Consider the following 17,669-nt stretch of genomic DNA (forward strand, 5'->3'; position numbering starts at 1 on the left):
CATGCGGTTTAGAGATGGTTTAACACAAAATGCCTTGCTTGTTTTGTTGTCATAGTGCACCAGTTCAGGCCACAGCGCTATTAACGTCGGATCGTCAACACGGCTATCGCTTAGTGTACAGACACGTCGTGGTATTGCTCGTCGTAAGACTGTTGGTTTCATGTGTTTATTTATTATCTCACTAGTTAGTGAAAGTGTCGTATGCTTGAGCACAATGGCAGTGTGTGGGATTCAAAGGTCGATGTATAATTTGCATTGCTGCCTTGCTACTGTATCACAAAGACCTAGACTTTCATGCCCCATCTGTAATGCTGGGCTGGGTTTCAACAGTTTTAGCTTGAATGGGCTTTTATTTGCTAGAGGTATCACCGAACCTCCCCTAGCACTGTTGCTTTTCCTCTCATTCGACTGTAGACCCACGAATCCTTTCGTCACTAAGAGTAAAAAAGGGCATCGCGTGTGTTTTAAACATTAACATTTAATATGGTTTGATATGTACGAGTTAAAATAAACGAGTGAAAACCCTCCTGAACAGCTCTGTCACGTGTCACTGACTGAATACTCAGCTGTGTGCTATTCTGAAGTGTGCTGGTCTGTTTGAAATACGCTGTCTACTAGTGTTTAGCAAAAGTTTGTGTGAACAAAGTACTATTATTATATGCTGTAAAAAATGGAAGGTTAAAGAGACACCAAAATGTATCACATGAATAAAGATATTTCACCACATTTGGAGTTTGTCCTGCTTTGGGTTCATGTGTGTAGGATTATACACGTGAATCTGGACCACAAAACTAGTCATATCTGGTCAATATAAATAAGCTTTCCTTGCTTTTGTCATAAGGGCAATATTTGGCTGAGATACAACTACTGTGCCATTCAAAAGTATTCATACCCCTTCATTTTGTTTCACCATTATGTTAAACTGCTTTAAATTAGTTTTTCCCCACATCTATTTACACTCCATACACCATAGTAATGACAAAGCAAAAACCAGATTTGCAAATTTTACAAAATTATTAAAAATGAAACACTGAAATAAGTACATTGCATAAATATTCATACCTTTACAGCCTCAAGTCTTTTTGGGTATGATGTGACAAGCTTTGCACATCTGCATTTGGCAGTTATCTGACATTCTTTGCCTCACCTTTTCACCTCTCAAGCTCTGTCAGCTTGGATGGGGGCTGGCAGACATTTTCTAGAGTCCTAGTTGTTCCAATCGTCTTCCATTATGGACAATGGAGGCTACATGCTTCTGTGAACCTTCAATGCAGCAGATTTTTTTCTGAACTCTTCCCTAGATCATTGCCTTAACGCAAGTCTGTCACTGAGCTCTACAGACAGTTATCTTGACCTCAGGACTTGGTTTTTGCTCTGATGCATTTTCAGCTGTTAGACCTTTTCTGAGAGGTGTGTGCCTTTCTAAATCATACTCATTCAAATGAATTTGCCACAGTTTAACTCCAGTCGAAGTGTAGTAACATCTAGAACAGTGGTTCTCAACTCCAGTCCTCGAGGCCCACTGCTCTGCACATTTTGTATGTTTCTGAGTCTGACATACTCAGTTCAGTTCATGAATCTTTCTTCTAATGAGCTGATGATCAAAATCAGGTGCCTTAAATGAGGAAGACATACAAAATGTGCAGAGCAGTGGGCCCCGAGGACTGGAGTTGAGAAACACTGATCTAGAAGCAATATAAATGCTCCTGAGCTAAATTTTGAGTGTCCCAGAAAAGGGTATGAATACTTATGCAACGGGATCTTTTCAGTTTTTTTATTTCTAATAAATTTGCAAAGTTGTTACAAACCTGTTCTGTGCTTTGTCATTATGGTGTATGAGATGTAGATTGATGTGGGGGGGGGGGGGGGAAGTAATTTAAAGCAGTTTAACATAATGCTGCAACAAAACGTACCAAAAAAAAGGAGTATGACTACTTTCGCAAGGCACTGTATTTGAAAATCTGGAATCTGAGGGAGTAAAAAAATCTAAATATTGAGAAAATCACCTTTAAAGTTGTGTAAATGAAGTTCTTAGCAATGCACATTATTAATAAAAAAAATACATTTTGATATATTTATGTAGGAGATTTACTAAATATCTACAGGTAAATGGAACATGATGTTAATATCCTAATTATTTTTGGCATAAAAGAAAAATTGATAATTTTATCCCAAACAATGTATTTTTGGCTATTGCTACAAATATACCCGTGCTACTTAAGACTGGTTTTGTGGTCCAGGGTTTCATATAGTATTTTGGAGTAATAATGTACTACAATATTAGCCTCTATATTTTACATTAAGGAAGCATCTTGCCTTAAAAGTATTGATATAAATATTACTCAAATAACATCCACAAAAGCAAATAAATAATGAAGAAAGGAGTCTTAATGTACCTTTTTAAATTTGATTTCCTTCCAAAAAACTAAACAAATGTTGGTAATTGTTTAGTTTTATGCAGAATGATCCTCTTTACGCTTCATATTTTTAAAATTAAAATTTGATTTATTAAATAAAATTGAAATTAGTAAATAGAAGTTTATTTATAATACATGTGTTTGTGTGTATTTTATAAACTTATATATATATATATATATATATATATATATATATATATATATATATATATATATATATATATATATATAAAAAATTTATTAAACAAAAAATATTTAATGCATATAAAAATTATAATATTATTATTATATTATTAATAATATTACATACTGCAGTAGGCCTATGAAAAAGCTTTGGCTCTCTGTTTGGCCCATTTATTAAAATACATTTTTTTTTTATAAATATAATGTTTTTAAACTCACCTTTAGGCCCATTTATTAAAATAATTAATTGTTAATCAATTTAATATATGGGACATTCTCCAGAATTGGTCCAAAGTCAGGGTTGGAAATGTCTTAAAATAAATTGTCTTTTTCCAAAAAAAATTTATGTATGCAAATTGTATAATATCCAAGGTAAACATTTCTACTAATTGTGCAGTTAATTCTCATATTGTATTTTCAAAAAGTTGTGGAATATTTGTCCTCTCCCCAAATTTGTCAATACCAAAACACAGCAATAATAATTTGATTAGAAGGGTTATATTTACCTAATACGATTTTGCTTATATCCAGATTGTAAATATTTTATTTTGCCATTTTATTAACATTTTTGAGAGGGCAATCCACAACAATTTAGTTTTTAACAATATTTCAAGTATAATTTATGAGATTTGTAGTTTGAATCCAATTTTTCTTCAAAAAGATGATCATACTGATTTCAAAGGTAAGGATTCATTAGTTTGAATATACAATGAACCAAACACTATCATTACATCTTAGTTGATAATTCAGTACACTTTATTTTCAACAAAACATCACGTTTCAGTAGTGACAGTAATGTTGGTAGCGACCACATCATCGTACAGTAGAGAATTTCAACCCACATTCTAAAACACTACTAAGACATACTAATAATCTAAAATTATTACATTTTAAAATACTGAAATTTTGTTCATTTCCTCCAAATAAAGGATTACGTGTTTCCTTTGGTCACTACCGAAACAATGTTTTGGTCATGACTGTTTCAGTAGTGACAAGATAACACACCCAAAAAAAAAAAAAAAAGAATTTTGAAGCTAGCTCAAAGATGCTAATCAGCACATGGTTACAGTAGCTAGCACAGTTCTGAACAGTTGTACACATATAAAAACTAAATGTTATAGAATAACTCCTAAAAAAAAGTGTTTAATTATTGAAAAATGGTGTTTGGTAGAGGCGTTCCTTAAAGTTACACACAGATTTTTCAGACTTTTGAACAGATTTACCTCAAAATGATGAGATCTACTCATACCTTGTAGTTGTAGCTATGAGAGAGGGGGATAGTAATATTTCCTGGTCATAAATCTAGGGGTGTAGTTAAAATCAGTCTCAGCCAATGGACTAAAACATACACTGTTTTGGTATTGACATGAAAAATGCAGGACAAAAAGACACTTTTAAAAACAACAATAGAAAAAAAAAACGTTAAATAAGTGAACGTTTAGGGGTTAGGGTTCTGGACAGCCACCTCCCAACTGAAAGTACCCAATAAATGCTGATTTTATAAATATTAAGTTTACTAATATTTTAAATATTATTGTGGGTTTCAATAGATAATAGAAGGATCCTAATAAACATCTAAGCTTTGAATTCTTAAATGTTTTTGAATGTGTGTTTTTTGGTTGTGGGACAGCAGTTCTGTAGAATGGCCCATGTTTTTAAACTTTAAAAAGTTCTGTTTGGCCCACTGTTGGTACCACAAAGAACAGAAACATATATGCAATTGAGTTTCTTACTGATGACTCACTGCCCAATCCGGTTGAATGTCGTGCCGGTGATTTGCGGAGTTTCGGTTGGTGAACACGAGTTCGGAGCTCGTCTTAGCGGTTCCGTTATGAATAACAATGCAAATCAGCGGAGCGCCAGAGACCACTAGCCCTGCACCCGAATGGCCAATCAATACGGGCGTACCGACGCACCCAGTTCGTGCCAGCTTTTCAGAAGTCTCACTCGAGAACATACAAGCCCGTGGGTATAAATCAGGATCTTGTCATTGTGCTAAATCACTGTGCTTCATCACTGATTGACTAGCTGCGCACCTTGCTGCAGTGTTGTAATACACCTGTTCTACTTCCGGAAGTGGTGACGAGACTTTTTTTTTTTTTCCACGCGCAAGCGCTGACGCCAGGTAAAGAATTTGAGAGAAAAATCTTGTCGAGCTTGAAAAGTTAATCTCTGACTATAATAGTTACACCTCATCCTTTGCGAACAGAACAAAGATATTTTGTCTTGGCAGACGCGAGGTCCCTCAAACGAATCTTGTTCATTTCTCGCAGTGTTTTTTGATCGGTGAATCTCAGTTTTCAGACATGTCTCGCGGTTCGGGAATCATTCCAGATGAATCCATGTTTAATGAGTTCAAAAGACAGTGTTTGTCCACGGAGAACTGGCAGAGTAAGTATGATAAAAATGACATGGAGGTCTGGGTCGAGGTGGCCCCTTTATCAGCTTCTACAAATAACAAAGGGACCTACTCCAAAGTGCACAAAATCAAGGTAAGATGTCTGCCTGATCTGTATTTAACTATTTATGATGTCGTGTCGTGTGTATAACTATATGTATGGTGTCAACATTACCTTTTAAAATAACTTAAACCAGTCGTTTTCAGACTTTTATATAGCCTACCTTTTAGTAGAAACATTAGCATTACTACATCATAAAATGTTTAAGGCGTCTTTGTTTAGACATGATTTAATAGGCTAGTATTGATGAAAATGTAAGGGCGTGTATAGGTGTGATTTATATATTATTTATTTTGCATATCTTTTCTATAGACCTCCACAATCTCTTTTTTCACTCTATTTTAGTTTAATTCACATGACAAGCCCTGTGTACTGGTGCCATAACAACCCTAATGCAAATGCATTGTTTCCAATACAGTGTAGAATAAACATAAAGGATGTATCGGCTGCCACCATGTATGATGTGCTTCATGACAGTGTCTACCGGAAAACATGGGACCCTGCAATGCTTGAGACCTATGACATTGCTCGTCTGGCTCACAATGCTGATGTGGGTTACTATTCATGTGAGTCTTGTAATCTTTTACATCTGTATCAGTGAGAGTCATTTCTTATCTTACAGTCATTCCGCTTGTTCTTTGGGGCTGTTGTTAGTCTCTAGTAGTTCACCTAACAGTATTAGTTACATTTTGAAAGTCTTCAGCACAGTAGTTTATCCCAAGAGCTGAAGAAAAGCCTTCTGGGACCATCTTTTTGTGTAGATTTATAGTCAACAGTATTGTCAGCTTTGTTGCTTTTTTTTTCTGTTGCGGCAGTTTATGGGCCTGGAGGTCATATGTGACCCTGGACCACAAAACCAGTCTTAAGTAGCCAAAAATGCATTGTATGGGTCAAAATAATCGATTTTTCTTTTATGCCAAAATCATTGGCATATTAAGTAAACGGTTTCCTACAATAAATATATCAAAACTTAATTTTAATATACATTGCTAAGAATTTTTTATTATTATTATTAGAAAATTATTATTATTATTTATTTATTTTATTTATTTATTTTTCCCCCCACCCTCAGATTCCAGATTTTTACATTATTGTATCTCTGTCCTATCATAAGAAACCATACATCAATAGAAAGCTTATTTATTCAGCTTTCAGATAATGTATAAATCTCACTTAAAAAAACCCCGTATGGCTGGTTTTGTGGTCCAGGGTCACATAATAATAATAAATGTTTTTAATCCGTTATTCACAGGGATCTGCCCAAAACCATTGAAGAACAGAGATGTGGTAACCCTGCGCTCATGGCAGGCGTCTGAAAATGAGTTTGCGATCATTAACTTCTCAGTGAAACATCCGGTACGTCTTTTAATTTCTTACACCTTCTGTTATTACTTAAAGGGAACCATGGATATAAGACTGAAATATGTAGTAGAAACCCATGAAAGATTTATGTTATAAAAAAATCCACTTGATGCTTTTGTTTCGATGATGTCAAATGGTTGCACTCAGTGAGCTTCTGGCACTACCTGTTGCTATTTTTACTGAAATACAACTAAACGAAAATAAAATAAAATAGTCACCACAGCTACTGAAAGAGCTTATGGGTGGCGATGCATATAAACATAGGCTTTTGCCCAAAAGGCGTCTAAACACCCCTGGATATCGAGTGAAATCTGTGTTAAGAAACTCCTTCAGTAGCTGCGGCGTCATAACAAGCTTCGCCGTGTTTACATCCTGCTAGGATGGCATCTAGTGTTTCTTGTCTCTGCCATTTGTCAGCTCTTTCAGTATCTAAAAACTACTAAAAGCCTTAAAGGCATCAGGGCTGATGTGGAGAGAACAAAGACGCTGGTCTTTAGGAAGTTTTATTCATACACCGGGATCTTCCTATTCTTTTCTCCTCATCACTAGGAAAGCAGTGAAGACTTGCATTGCTTCTATTGTTGCCCTCTGACTGAAAATTACAACCAAAAACTGCACAATGTGGCATTGTATCAGTATTTTATTTTCCCGAGTTGTGTATTCAAAGTTGTGTTGCGGTAAAAATAGCAATGGGTATTTGACCATTTGACCTCATTGAAATGGCAACCCCCCCCCCACCCCAGTCCAAAATATGCATTAAACAATGAAAAAAATAAAATAACACAAATCTTTCATGGGTTTTCTACTACATGTTTCAATACAAGACATCATTTGTTATATGAAGCCTTTTTATTTTTTTTTTACCCAGGGTTCACTTAAAAATTATACATATCTTTTAATAATATAATAATAATAATAATAATAATAATAATAATAATAATAATAATAATAATAATAATTGCTACCATTTTAGAAATTTCCACCACAGAAGGATCTGGTAAGAGCCGTTTCCCTTCTGACGGGTTACCTGATCAAACCAACAGGGCCCAAAAGCTGCACTTTCACGTATCTCTCACAAGCAGATCCCAGAGGTATCAACATCATTCACCCAGCATTTATTTACACTCTAAGATTTAATTTGTTGCAGTTCTGTAATCATTTTTTTTTTTATCTTTCAGGTTCTCTTCCAAAGTGGGTTGTCAACAAAGCATCTCAAGTCCTGGCTCCAAAAGTAAGTAAACCTATTCCTTCTCTCACTACTGTCTTTCTGTAGATGTGCTCTTTGAGGATGCGAGTGTCTTCCTATGTTTAAGACTTGTGAAATCACAATTGTTACCATGGTTACCTACTGGTAGATCTTGTACTGAAGACGCTCACGCAGCACTAGCTGTGCCAAAGTGAAACTTGTTTATCTTGTTCTGTCAGTGGGCTGCATGACTACAGTCATTCTTTTTTTTATTTACAGAATAGAGTGTCGCTTAGGCTCCTATTAAATACAAATCTCTTTTCTTAATCATTCGTGATAATCACTGACACAGTGACTTACACAGTGACACAGTACTTATTAGAAATGCCTTTAATAATTCAGTCATCATTGAGTGTTCAGATAACAAATTTTTTTCTTGTCGTTGTACATAGTCACGTGCATTATTACTGCATATGGTGGGACTGTTTGCACTGTTCACAGACAGTATCTCTGTCCAAAGGGCACTGATAACGTAGTATGTGTCACACTTGGTGTTTAGAAACTATTATTGAACACTGAGGTGTTTGTCTTTCCGTTGAGCATTGATTAGATGTTAAAGGAATAGTTCATCCAAAAATGAAAATTCAGTCATTAATTACTCACCCTCATGTTGTTCCAAACCTGTAAGATGTTCGATCATCCTCGGAACACGAATTAAGATATTTTTGATAAAATCCGAGAGCTTTCTGACCCTGCATAAATGGCAACACATTCAAGGACCAGAAAGCTAGTAAGGACATTGTTAAAATGCTAGGGATGTAACGGTATTATCAATATCGTGATAAACCGTCTCGATATCATTGTGGTCACATGATGCAATGAAACGATAGGTCTTTCGAGCAGAAAGTATAGTTTTTAAATGTATTTAAAAACTATTTATTATTCCATCGTAAAAAGTCTTTAAAGTTTATTTTGGGCCATTGTGTTTTGACGCAGTATCTGTCAAACTAATTAAAACCGAAAACACAATATGGCTCAATTCCTTCAAATGAGTGTTTCAAAGCAAAGCGCGCACTTCTTTCCGGCCTCAAAACGGCTCAGTTCACAGTGAATGCCCGAGAACTTGTTTGTGTAAGCATGTAAGTATAGCACGCGTTTAGGAATGTAACGGCTACCACTATGCCTTTTTTTCGCAGCAGATGATCTAGTATTTCACTAAATTTGTTTTCACTGAAACTGGAGTTTTCCATCAAAATAAAAGCTTAAAAGGGACAGCTAGAGGTTTAAATGGGTAAGGTTACTGCAGTCCAAATTCAAAAAACCTCTTTCATGTGTAAAAATTAGGAAAGAAGTATTGTAATTTCTCTACTGTAGTGTAAAGCAAAAATAATATACCTATGAAATTATATTTTACAGTGCAATTGTTTTACAATATATGGCTATTACTGTCAACATTATATATAAAAATGTTATTGTTATATTCTAATTTGTTTGGCTTCCTAAAACACAAGTGTGAATGTAATTTAGACTGAGACCGTATACCACAAATAAAAAGAGGGTTGAGTCCCTTTTAAACTTCAGGTACAAGTCAACTCACTGACTTTTTTTCTGACTTAAGTTTTCATGGGTTGGAGTTCTTCATTTTGAACTTTCAGAGTGCATTCGATGGAAGAATATTTACATTTTGTACATTTTAAAGTTAAATTATTCTAAGTCTTGATTTGTCTTTTTTTGTTTTTTTTAAATATCGCCATAAATATTGTATCATGGACTTCATATTAAGATATAATCGCATTGTAAGATTCTAATATCGTTACATCTCTATAAAATAGTCGATGTGACATCAGTGGTTCAGCCTACAAGAGTACATTTTGTGCACAAAGAAAACAAAAATAATGACTTTTTTTTCTCGGATTGAAATGCGTCAAGATATAAAAATCAAGATATTTTTCAATAGAAAAGCAATTATTTGAAATGGATTTGCCGTGTTTCAGATCTAAAAGGAGGATGATTTATTTGATTAAAGGAATAGTTCACTTTCAGAACAAATTTACAGACATGTACTCACCCCCTTGTCATCCAAGATGTTCATGTCTTTCTTTCTTCAGTCGTAAAGAAATTGTTTTTTGAGGAAAACATTTCAGGATTTCTCTCCATATAATGGACTTCTATGGTGCCCCAGAGTTTGAACTTTAAAAATGCAGTTTAAATGCAGTCTCAAAGGACTCTAAATGATCCCAGCCGAGGAAGATGTGTCTTATCTAGCGAAATTATCCATTATTTTCTAAAAACATTTACAATTTATAAACTTTTTATTATCTATTCAGAGCTAGACAATAGTAATTTTGTAATATTTTTTATTTATTTTTTTTAGAAAATAACCGATCGTTTTGCTAGATAAGACCCTTCTTTCCTCGGCTGTGAACTTTTAGAGCCCTTTGAAGCTGTATTTTGAAAGTTCAAACTCGGGGGCACCATAGAAATCATTATATGGAGAGAAATCCTGAAATGTTTTCCTCAAAAAACATAATTTCCTTACGACTGAAGAAAAAAAGACATGAACGTCTTAATCTTAATTTACTTATCTGTAAATTTTTGTTCTGAAAGTGAACTACTCCTTTAAGTGGATTGTTTCTTGTCCAGTAATAATGGTGTATTAAAACAAAAAACAGTCCCATTAACTTCAGTTCAGAAATCTTTATAGGCAGTATTTCACACTGTGATACTTCATGCAGCCAATAATTCAGAAGACACATTCAGAAACTAGAAACCCAGTGTATTTATAGCTATGCTTGAGCAAAAAGACTTTCTGCAACTTGAGTCACCACACAGCTCGAAAATGAAGCAAAACTGGATTCCATTTCATTGTCTGGGTTACACAAGAATGAAGAAATGGTCAAAGTTCAGTGTCGCTTCCGCTGATACTAGCGCCACTCCCTCATTCCCCTCTGCTGTTCCACAGGTCTTGAGAAGCGCCCATAAAGCCGGTCAGAACTACCCTGCGTGGAAAGCTGTAAATTCTCCAGATCATAAGCCATGGCTGTATCCCATCCAGAATGAGCTGCCCATGATGGATCCAGCAGAGCTGTCCATCCAGCGTGGAGATTCGCTGGAGAACGTGGATGAGAGCACAACCAGAGATGCTCAAGAAAATGACGACAGCAGCTAAAATAGCTCCAAGGCGTACAGTCTTTAACTGTAGACCGTGTGACAGAGTCAGTCCCGTTACCTCTCACCCCACTTATAGCTTGCTGATGCCAACATTCATTGTTTCCGCTCACGGAGTGTTTACAGTCACACATCTGCACATTGCATTATCCACATCTGGGTTTCTTAGGGCATCGCATGTGTGATAGTGGTGCTTACTTGAACACAAGAAAATACTGTGGAGTTTAGCTTCTTAATTTAATTTAAAACATTTTGAAGGAGTTTCATTATCTCAAATGCTTCTTTAATTTATTACTAAATGATTCAGATGAAGTAGCTCCTACGTGCTTTTGAATAGGTTGTTAACTTCTTTATAAATCTACTTAATCTTTGTTTTAAATCTCCGTGGTAGGGAGAGGTTCCTCTTAATGTCATTCTTTTGTGTTTGTGTATTTATTTCTGTGCCTTTTCGAAAAGGTGTGTCTGTATTGGCATGTGAAAATGATTGACATCAAGCAACCATGGGAGAAAACCTGCGTTCATGGCCCTGTAATATGACCAAAGCAGTCCAAGACACTAAATATATGGTATTACCTCAAGATTTAGTACTTGAAGTGGTATTAGTTCATTTGCCTGTAACAGGCAGAAGAAAACGGAAGGCAGAGGAATGTAATGATTGAGTTTTTTTTCTGTATTTCTGTTATATATGTGCCCTTGAACAGGAAAGAAAATGCGTTCACAAAAACATACTGGTGGATCAAAGTTACCCATATTTTTGATAATGTTTTTCTTTCTGAGAAAGGATGGATATGTAAGTTTGTGTGTTTGCTAACTTGAATTTTATGTATATGAAGTCCTAACTCATTGAAGGGCAATAAGGTTTTATACTTCTACATAAATTTTAAATAAATTGTTTAAAATACCTTTGAAAAATCTATTTTTTCCTCGTAATGAGAATGATGCATTAAACTAGTTTACATGATCATTGTTTAATACCTAGTATTTGCATATAAGCAGCCATCTGTTCCACTGAGCTCCAATAACACGGTAGAAGCTACAATTGAATTTTCTGTATTGGAATGATGTAATTCAATGAATTAATTCTATTTATAAAACGGTTAGTTCCATTCCTCAATTCTGATTGGTCAGCAGCTGTGTCGTATTCATGATACGGTACTGCTATGACCGCTTCACTCAACGGTTTTGTGTATCATTGAACCCCCCCTTAGCAACCACCCTTAGCAACGTAAACACAGCTGCAGCAGTTAGGGACTACTTTTTACAGCGGAAGGCAGTTAATGATTTTACTTTATGAAAACATACAACTTAATATATATAAATTAATATATATTTTTGATTTTAATATTTTTATTGTGTGGTAACCGTTTTATAAAAGCAATAAGGTACTTGAGGCCGTGCTGTATCGTGAATAAATCACGGCTGAAGGGGTTGCAGGCACTCGCTTCGCGTCGTGCCTAACAACGCCCTTCAGCCGTGATTTATTCACGATACAGCACGGCCTCTCGTACCTTATTGCTTAATTATAGGATTTTTTTCACCCAGAATTTAATGAAAATGTACTCTCTGTACATCTGAGATGTAGTTGAGTTCCTCATCAGAACAGATTTGGAAAAATGTACTATTACTCACTTACTCATCAATGGCTCCTCTTTGGTGAATGGGTGTAGTCAGAATGAAATTCCAAGCAGCTGATAAAACACTGAGAATTCATGAGCGATCAACATGATTCCAGTCCATTTATTAAATCTTGTTAAGTGAAAACTTTTTTTGGATTTTGATGTGAGAGGACAACAGAAAGTTTTGTTTTTTTGTTTTTGTTTTTTGACTGGAGGAAGCACTATGGATAATTGATGTATTTGGGCTTGGGCAAGATGCAAACATTTGGATTTTTACACATTTCAATAGATTTCCTTTTTTATAAAACAATAATTGATAGACTGAAGTCATGAGTCGTTGTTTATATCAGCTGTTTGGTCTTTCAGTCTTGACGGCACCCATTCACCACAGAGGATTTTTTGGTGAGCGAGTAATATAATGCTAAAATAACCAAATCTGTTCTGATGAAAACTCATCTTGGATGGCTAGAAGGTAAGTACATTTTTATTTTTGGTGGAACTATTACTTCAATAATGTTTGTAGTACCTCTAATTAATACAGTATATTAATAAAGCCACACTCCCTAACATAAGTCGAAGAATGTAACATTCCCCTCTTGCATTTACAACTCCCCACTTTATGAGAGCTTTCATCACACAGGTTTATTTGTTAAAAAAAGGAACACAAAAGCCACATGAGGATATTGATTTAATGACAATTAATTAGTCAGTAGCAATGTGTTTGTCAGCAGGACACTAGTCATTAAACAATTAAATGCTTTGCTACGCAATACAAAATTGAAATGCAATCACAAAAACCTAGTTAATAAAATAATATGGAATATTAAACAATATCAGCTTCATTTAACAAATGCCTCTAAGTGAAGATATTAATAGCAGATTATAATTTATTCATGATGCAACCGGCTATAGTCATTTCATTCAATAAATAACACATCTACCATGTTTCTTTTCATATGCATGACATACAGTTGAAGTCAAAAGTTTACATACACCTTGCAGAATCTGCAAACAGTTAATTGTTTTACTAAAATAAGAGGGATCATACAAAATGCATGTTATTGTTTTAGTACTGACCTGAATAAGATATTTCACATAAAAGATGTTTACATATAGAGAAAATAATAGTGGAATTTATAAAAATTGCCCTGTTCAAAAGTTTACATGTTGATTCTTAATACTGTGTTGTTACCTGAATGATCCACAGCTGTATTTTTTTTGGTTAGTGATAGTTGTTCATGAGTCCCTTGTTTGTCCTGAACAGTTAAACTGCCTGCTATTCTTCAGAAAACTCCTTCAGGTCCAACAATTTCTGTTTTTTTTATTCAGAATTTCTGTGTATTTGAACCATTTCCAACAATGACTGTATGATTTTGAAATCCATCCTTTCACACTGAGGACAACTGAAGGACTCATATGCAACTATTACAGAAGGTTCACACGCTCACTGATGCTCCAGAAGGAAAAACAATGTGTTTAGAGCCAGGAGGTGAAATTTTTATTTAATTTGAGGATCAGGGTAAATTTCACCTATTTTGTCTTCTGGGACAAGTACCTTCTGTATCTTCTGAAGGGCAGTGCTGACATTTAGGCAAAATAAGAAAAAAGTACACATCTTCATTTTATTCAAAAGTTTTCACCCCTGGCTTTTAATGGATTGTGTTTCCTTCTGAAGCATCAGTGAGCGTTTGAACCTTCTGTAATGGTTGCATATGAGTCCCTCAGTTGTCCTCAGTGTAAAAATATGGATCTCAAAATCATAGTCATTGATGAAAAGGGTTCAAATACACAAAAATGCTGTAAACCAAAAAACAGCGGGCTGTTCAGGACAAACAATGAACAACTATTACTAAACAAAAAAAATTAAACAGATGTGGATCACTCAGGTAACAACACGGTATTAAGAATCAAGTGTATGTAAACTTTTGAACAGGGTCATTTTTTATAAATTAAACTATTATTTTCTTTTGTGGACTATGAAAACATCTTTCATGTGAAATATCCTATTCAGGTAATTACTCAACAAAAAAATAACATGCATTTTGTATAATCCCTCTTGTTGTGGTAAAATAATTAACATTTTGCAGATTCTGCAAGGTCTATGTAAACTTTTGAGCTCAACTGTATCTCAGAATATGCTTGTTTTCCCAGAGGAACGGGAATGAAGAGAAAGGTAAAGTATCCAAAAATGTCACCAGCTGCATTCAAAACTGGCACAGCTCAAAAACACCACTATGGGCGAAGAAGCTGTGAATCATCAGGCATGTCGTGAAGTGTTTGAAGATGATTTCTTTGAGCAGTCTCTTAGTCAGAGAAAATAGTTAGTGGGAGGAAGATGATGCAGAGCAGCTGAAGGTTTCGCTGACACACCAACGCCTCATCACCGGTTCAGTCATGAAAGTCAGCTCTGCCACCTAGTGTACGGTCCTTTCCTTCTGCCGCTGGTAGTCTAGAAAAACAGAAGCATAACATACATTTATGTCAGGTACACCAACTGAATCAGCTGACTGAAACTCACTACTGTCAAATTCGGTTTGTGTGAGGTTATTAGAAGGATGAATGAATATAATACTCACTGTAAGGGAAGTATCGAACCTTCATCAAAATCTCTCTTGCAGTCTTTAAAATCTCTACGGCCTAGGAGAGAAATTAAGATCACACCAATTCTGTTTAAAAGACGAGATAACCATATAAAACATCTCAGGTCTTACCTTTGAATGCTCAATGTCTTGAAAGTCCACATCATTGACGGAAAGCACCTGATCACCCTCTTGCAGTCCTGCCCTATGGGCATCCGAATCGGGCACCACCTGTCAAAACATTTTAAGCAAGACTAGTCAAACCTTTAACCGAAGGATAAACAAAAAGCTTTCAATTGTCAAAACTGACCTTTGAAATAAATATACCAAGCTGCGAGGCCTTTCCTCCACGGATATTGAAGCCTAACTGTGCACCAGGGGGCTTTTTTAACACTATAGTGCGAGGTAGAAACTGAGTGAGCTCATTGTTGTAGTCAGGGTGATGTATCCTCTGATTATAAGAAGGGAAAAATGTAAATTAGATCAATGTGATTACAAAAGATGAGCTGACAATGCAGTGTTTAATGATTATCACCTCTTGTGAAGGAATCCACGCAGGAGGGCTCTCGTAGGAAGGCAGAAACACTACTGGCAGTTGATAATCATCGTATGGAATCTTTTGGTCCATGTTTTCCAAGCTAGACATGAGAAAAACAGTGAAATTATGTCATTCGTCATCGGTATGTTAAACGTAAGAACGCTCTATTGTTTAACACTAAATTAAATTACTTAATTATAAAATCTGTGCACACACTAATGCTAAATCATGACCAAATATTTTAATTAAAGGAGTGTAAATCCACTCTCTCCGGTTCTCATTGTACAGTGAGTACAGCAGGCTAGCTTGCTAACACTCAACAGTAAACACAAGATTGTGCGCTGCACAATGACTCAAATAGGCATTTAAATTACCCAAACGCTGCACACATAAACTGACTATACAAATATTTTCATCCTAAAATGAAAGCCAAGCAATATATATAACCGCTTTTGCTCGACAGTGTTGTTTTTGTCTGTCAACTTACCAAGAACTCCTCGAACGAACCATTAGCCCCGCCCTCCTACAGATCATGTGACTAGGACTTTTTTGTTTTTTTCTTAATTTCTCCTTTACAAAAACTATGGGGAGTTAAAGAAAATATTGATTTTGGGACAGTTTCACGCATATTATACAAAAACCTTTTTAAACTCTGTAAGTTTGGCCTCTGGGTTTCTTCTCTGACTAATGCCCTTCCTGTCTTGTTGGTCAATTTCAAAGCATTCTTTCGAGATCATGGATGATTTGTTCTAGTGTTTGGGGGGTAACTATGTTTCTTTCCATTTGACAAAAAAATACTTGAACGATATGGTCAGTAGCTACACTACCAGTCAAACGTTTTTGAACAATGTTTCATGTTAATGCTTCTTTTCTGACCAAGCCTGCATTTATTTTATCTAAAGTACAGCAAAAACAGTACAATTCAGAAAAAAACAAAAACAAAATGTTTTTGAATATATTTTAAAATGTAATTTATTCCAGTGATTTCAAAGCTGGATTTTTAGCATCATTACTCCAGTCTTCAGTCTCACATGTTCCTCAGAAATCATTCTATTCTGATTTGCTGCTCAAAAACATGTATTATTATTATTATTATTATTATTGTTGTTATTATTATTATTATTATTATTATTATTATTATGTTAGAAAAAGCTGAGTAGATTTTTTTCAGGTTTATTTGATGAATAGAAAGTTCAGGAGAATTGCATTTCTCTGAAATAGAAATCTTTTGTAACATTATAAATGTCTTTATCATTACTGTTGATCAATTTAAAGCATCCTTGCTAAAAAAAAAAGTATTAATTTCTATAATTTCTTTTATAGAAATTATACTGAGTCCAAAGAGTCCAAAGAAAAAAAGTACTCCACTGTTTTAAATATTGATAATAATAATAATAATAATAATAATAAATGTTTCTTGAACAGCAAATCACCATATTAGCATATTATTAGTGACACTGAAGACTGCAGTAATTCTGTTGAAACTTTATCTTTGATCACAGGATTAAATTACATTTAAAAATATATTGAAACAGAAAACAGTTATTTTAAATAGTAAAAATATTTCAAAATTTTACATTTTTTTTCTGTGCTTTGGATCAAATAAATGCAGGCTTGGTGGGCAGAAGAGAATTATTTAAAAAACATTAAAATCTTACTGTTCAAAAACTTTTGATTGGTAGTGTAAGTAGGCAAGACATCCAGGTATGTGCCTAATCAGAAATTGGCTTAACACTGAATTAACCTACACTGAAAAAAGAAAGAAAGTCAGTCAACAAACCGTAGTTTCAGCTTTTATCTCCTAGTCTGGACTGTTTTAGTAAAAAAAAAAAAAAAAAAGCAGTGGAATTAGTTTATCAGATTATACTGTAAATGTACTGTAGAAATGAGAAATAATTAACTAGGTGTCACTGGCAATCACCCAATTCTTCAACTGAAAATATACTACACCTGTTCTTTTTACAGTCCTTATGTTACCTCTTCTTGGAAAGATGTGAATGTCACATTTTGATAAAACAATGCATATTTTATAAATTTCCTACCTATTTACTTTTGCACCCTCTGATTCCAGATATTCAAATAGTTGTATCTCAAACATATTTTGTCCTATCCTAACAAACCATACAATGAAAAAAAAAAAAAGCTTATTCATTTAGCTTTC

At 34.7% G+C, this 17,669-nt stretch overlaps 2 protein-coding genes across 2 annotated transcripts; one reads left to right on the forward strand and one right to left on the reverse strand.

The window, feature by feature from the left end:
• The first annotated feature begins 4,198 nt into the window (after positions 1–4,198).
• stard14 (START domain containing 14) lies at positions 4,199–11,659 on the forward strand. The gene is made up of 6 exons (XM_073820589.1): positions 4,199–5,092; positions 5,478–5,625; positions 6,312–6,415; positions 7,395–7,512; positions 7,600–7,652; positions 10,570–11,659. The coding sequence occupies exons 1-6, from the start codon at positions 4,907–4,909 to the stop codon at positions 10,774–10,776; spliced, it is 816 nt and encodes a 271-aa protein (XP_073676690.1). The 5' UTR covers positions 4,199–4,906; the 3' UTR covers positions 10,777–11,659.
• A 1,407-nt stretch (positions 11,660–13,066) lies between these two features.
• On the reverse strand, positions 13,067–16,022 carry pdzd11 (PDZ domain containing 11). Its single transcript, XM_073820753.1, has 6 exons — positions 15,996–16,022; positions 15,506–15,608; positions 15,281–15,421; positions 15,103–15,201; positions 14,968–15,028; positions 13,067–14,840 (listed from the first exon to the last, which is right to left on the reverse strand). The coding sequence occupies exons 1-6, from the start codon at positions 16,016–16,018 to the stop codon at positions 14,806–14,808; spliced, it is 462 nt and encodes a 153-aa protein (XP_073676854.1). The 5' UTR covers positions 16,019–16,022; the 3' UTR covers positions 13,067–14,805.
• Between the last annotated feature and the right edge of the window lie 1,647 nt (positions 16,023–17,669).

This window comes from Garra rufa, chromosome 16 (assembly GCF_049309525.1).
Source record: "Garra rufa chromosome 16, GarRuf1.0, whole genome shotgun sequence".
Taxonomy (NCBI): domain Eukaryota; kingdom Metazoa; phylum Chordata; class Actinopteri; order Cypriniformes; family Cyprinidae; genus Garra; species Garra rufa.